At 46.7% G+C, this 4,589-nt stretch overlaps 1 protein-coding gene across 1 annotated transcript in view; it reads right to left on the bottom strand.

The window, feature by feature from the left end:
• Positions 1-4,070, bottom strand: part of LOC123175613 (disease resistance protein Pik-2-like) — a 12,842-nt gene extending 8,772 nt beyond the window's left edge. Inside the window, exon 1 of the mRNA XM_044590249.1 lies at positions 3,661-4,070. Coding sequence (XP_044446184.1) covers positions 3,661-4,070 — 410 coding nt within the window. The remainder of the gene's footprint in view (positions 1-3,660) is intronic.
• Positions 4,071-4,589: the final 519 nt, after the last annotated feature.

Raw genomic sequence — 4,589 nt, 5'->3', positions numbered from 1 at the left:
TTGCTCTCCAAGTTCTTGTCCTCACTCCCCTAGAGATTCCCTTCTTCCCTTGCACCCTCTCCTGTACATTCCCTCTCTCCTCCATAGATATCGTACCTCCCGAAGACTCGCCATTGCATTGTATGCTCAGCCACACCAACACGCAACATTACACGTGGTCACCGACAATATAACCAACGACCTGCACAACCAGTGTCATACACCACTCTCATACCATACGCAGTGCAGGTATAAAAACCACTCGTGCGCCACAAATGGAAAATTCAGCCACATTCTTCTCCACCTCAGAAGAGACGCTACTTCCGCTGCGTTGCTACTAACCACAAGGTGGAACACTGTTGCAACCCGTTCATTGCGCTCGCTGTTGGCAGTCTAGCCATTGCAGCCATGACTGTGGGTCAGTTTGACTTTCTATCTTTCCTTAGCTCCCGGATCTTCCGACATGTAACTTTCATTCTCTTCACGCCGCACCTTGGACAATGCCAACGACAACGATGTTGGCCTGGCCGTGCCTCACAAAATCCTCATAGGGTGTCTATAGATAATCATCTCCTGGCCTTTCCCCACGCTAGAGGGCCCATCACCCATGCCGGCGGCCTATGACAACGCTAGAGGGCCCATCTCCTGGGCTTTCCCCACGCTAGAGGGCCCACAACGGAACTCCGGTTGGATCGATGTGTGCAGTTTCTATTCCTGTTGCAGACGTGGTGGTGGCTCCAACATCGCCTACTCGTGGCTTCTCCCCCGCCATAACATCGACCATGCACGCTCATCTCCAAGATGTCTTCATGGCATCGCAGTTTGGTACTCGTCCAATGCGGGGACATACGAGGTGTGTGCGATGTTCCAGAGGCTTCACTCTTTCCTACCCAATGACAGGATGTTAATAATAATCGCACCATCTTGCCTGGTGTGTTGCCCGCATCGCTTCGCCTTCGCGCACATCCGCACCCCCGTCCACAACCCCCATCCAGATGTTAACCAGCAACCCGGGCTTCATCATTGATGGAATCTCGCGAGTAGCTTCATCCCTCATGTTCACATCCTCTCCATGGTCCGCAACGACATCTACCTGCACGGCCCTCTTGAGTTCTAGGGCAACGTAGTCACCCTCGAGCCCGTGGATTACACATACCACTTGATTACTATCTTCACCAACCACGTCGAGGTGGAAGCCACGAAGTGCCCACACGAGCTATCACACGATGAGGGCATCCGCTTCGCTTCCAATTTCGTCGAGGATTTGTGCTTCTTTGACCAATTCTACCTTGATGGCATGGACTACACCTAGGTTCACGCTCTCTTCCTCGCACAGGCAGACAAGCTAACCTCAGATGAAATCGTCATAAAGCTTCCCCATCAATAGGATCAAGGTTGCCAAAGCCACAGAGTTCACTTACTAGACGCATGGCGAGGGCGCGAACCCGCTCGGATCTGACTCATCAGACGGTGATTCTGTGACACTGTCCCAATGCATCACATTTGCACTGATGCTTTGACTCCTACAACTTGAGTGTGGCACACGTGCAAGGCGGATGGCATGCGGATCCAACGTATGGTCGCACGTGCAGTGTTGCACCACCACACGCCCCCAACAACTCCCCTGCAAGCACACTTGACGACATTGCATCATGTTCCTTCTTCCCACATCCAATGGCGGGTAAGGAGTAGGTGCATCTGGTGCACCAGTTCGGCCGTTTCACAGTATATGCTCTCAGTTTCAGTTATGTCGGAGCTCTCTACCCTCACAGTGGCGGTCGACTCAAGTGGTCTCTGTGCAACTTCTCAGGACAACTCGGATCCGACAGGGGAGGGGTCCATACTAAGGCTGGGCACAACTTGGACACTCCAAAAGGTACTCGGTCGCAATTCAATTACTTCAGTTCCTAATATGCACATTTCTTTCAACACTAGCAATACTTGGATATCTTTGGCTCGTAACTCGAACGAGGTTGCTTTTTCTATCAAACAATGAAACATATGGCGGTAGACTGTTTGACGGTTGTCCTAAAATTTAAATTGGTTTGGCCTCTCTTGATATTTTGCATTGTACTTCGTAGCTGCTTCACGGTTACTGTATGGAAGAGAGGTGCCGATCATGCAAAAGTATGTCCTTCGGATTGTTTCTCATTGTGTATCATCCAATGGCGTGAACGCAATTGGAGTGCATTCTCCTTGGTCCACAAAAAGTTAAGAAACAGGGTGGGTTAGAAAAAATGGGATGATCTTATGTCTGTGAATCAAAGTTTTATTCGGCTGCGAATTTCGGGAACTGCCCGGTTACCGGTTTTTGGCTCATTCCAGGTAAGTTGGACTACTGCCCAATTTTTGTTGTTTAAATTTGAATTTAAAAGCTGTGACTGAACTATATATATATATATATATATATATATATATATATATATGTGTTCTATCACGGTGGACGAGGTCGCATGTTCTGGGCTCATCTCTGCTATTATTAGGCTGGTCATAGTGGGGAGTAACTTAGACTAGTAACATGCATATGTTACTATCTCTATAGTGCATAGTATCATAGATTAGTATCATAGTTGGTCTCATTTATTGCCATGCATGACACATAGTAGCACCGCATTTATTATGTTACGGTATCTACCTATGTTACTATAACCATCTCTCTCTTCTTTAATTGTCTACCACATAAGCATGTTTGCGAGTCCCAAGTACATGATACTACTTATGTTACCCCCACTATGGCCAGCCTTATTATTTGCGCTCATACTGTTACTGCTTCATTGGCCCAACGGTAAAAAACTGAAATTAAAACGGAACCACTAAGCAGGCAAACTAATGACCTTCCGAACTGAACATGCAGTGATCACTACAATACTTCTGGCTTTGCATACTGACTAAGTCCAGTTCAGTCATTGTTTACGAGAAACTAATCAGGCTGCTCACGGGATAGCTAAATTTAGTTTTGTTAATAATGTGTCTTGTACTTGGGTCGATGAACCCCCTGATTTTATTCTTGGCTGCCTTCTGAACGATGTAAGCTTTTGCTAAGTTTTAATGAATTAAGGCATGATGGCATTTCACTAAAAAGAGAGTAGGTACACTATATTGTTCTTAAAAAATATGAATTAAAAAATTGTTTGAATACCTTCGGATGAAAACGTACAAAATTACCAAGATATTTACGAAACCAGTTCTTGCAGCCCGCCCCGGTAAAACACCGAGAAGGTGAAAAAAAATTGATGTGAATTTCAACCTGAGGCTTCGTATCCAACAAAAAGAGATTGAGCGGGAGGAGAAGGAACTTGATCATGGCTCCATGATGATGGATGTTGCATTGTTTGATGAAGATAACCCGATAATGGAATTGCTGAATCACTCAATGAGTGAATCTATCCCACTTTTGGATGAAGAGGATGAACCAACATAAACTTGTTGTTGATGAAATAAACTTTCTCTGATGAAGATGATGAGCCATGTCAACTTATTGTTGATGAAATAAATAGATGATGCAATTTATGTTACTTTTGATGTTATTTGTACTATCATGACTATTGATAAATAGATCAGAAATTTTTGTTGTAAAAAAAAGGAACTACTTTGTATCCAAAACGTGAGCAGTGTTTTGACAATGTAGGGTCTAAAATACATTGAATCCAAAACGTGGTATTTTGAGGATGTAGGTAGTACCTCAATCGCCGCTCACCGATGTCACGCGCCCGTTCCCTGAGCGCACGCAGCTGAATAGCCGCACGATGCTGCGCCACCATCTTGTGCACAAACCAGGGAAGCCACGCGATGTACCGCCGGAGGCCGCCCCTGGCTAGATGGATCTCGGGGTTGCCGCGGTACAGATACAGATCGATGCAGTTGTTGCTGTCCTGGGCGAGCAGCCGGACCTGGTTCATCCACGTGCGAATCTGCTCGTCGTGCTCGCCACCGGTGGGTGCCTTCTTTGACAGGTGGGTCAAGAAGCTCTGCATGCTCTCCATCTCCTCCTGGATGAACTGCACGTCGTGCCGGACGCGGCCCAGCAGCAGCGCCTCGTTGCGGATGACGCCCAGCAGCGAGCTCACGGCGCCTGACGCGAGCTCCGCCATGGCTAGCTCCTCCCTCCGCCGGCCGGTAACTTCGTGTCTAGTTCAAATCGGTTTTACTCGGGCTACAGGCCGACTGGTGATGTACTAATTCTGTATGCATCCATGTACGTGGCAAGTACTTGTTCTTGTTCGCATGCTGAAGGCAAGTATATGTACCTAGCTTGCTTTTTCTCCAAAAGGAAAAGAATACGTACCTTGTGATCAGCATAAGACGTGTGGTTCTATGACACAGATCTACAGGCTGGAAGAACATATGCTCAAGCCGGCTTGTCTTGGCTTAGTTTCTTTTGATCAATTCGAGCCGAGAGCCTCCTAATTTGTAGCTCGTTTTCCTAACAAGTCGAGTCGAAGGTGCATCACCTCTTCCCTGATCGCAGTGAAAGACCACACTACTTGTAGCCCGAACCTTAATGCCCTTTGACCATATTTTTTCTAGTCATTTTTTCATTTTCTTATCCTTCCACCTTTTTTGCATGTTATGTTGAGAGCCCCAAGGACATCCATGAATTTCGTGTGCAA

Source organism: Triticum aestivum, unplaced genomic scaffold (assembly GCF_018294505.1).
Source record: "Triticum aestivum cultivar Chinese Spring unplaced genomic scaffold, IWGSC CS RefSeq v2.1 scaffold4958, whole genome shotgun sequence".
NCBI lineage: Eukaryota > Viridiplantae > Streptophyta > Magnoliopsida > Poales > Poaceae > Triticum > Triticum aestivum.
Note: the sequence above shows the minus strand (reverse complement) of the source record. Positions and strands in the feature narration are given on the sequence as shown.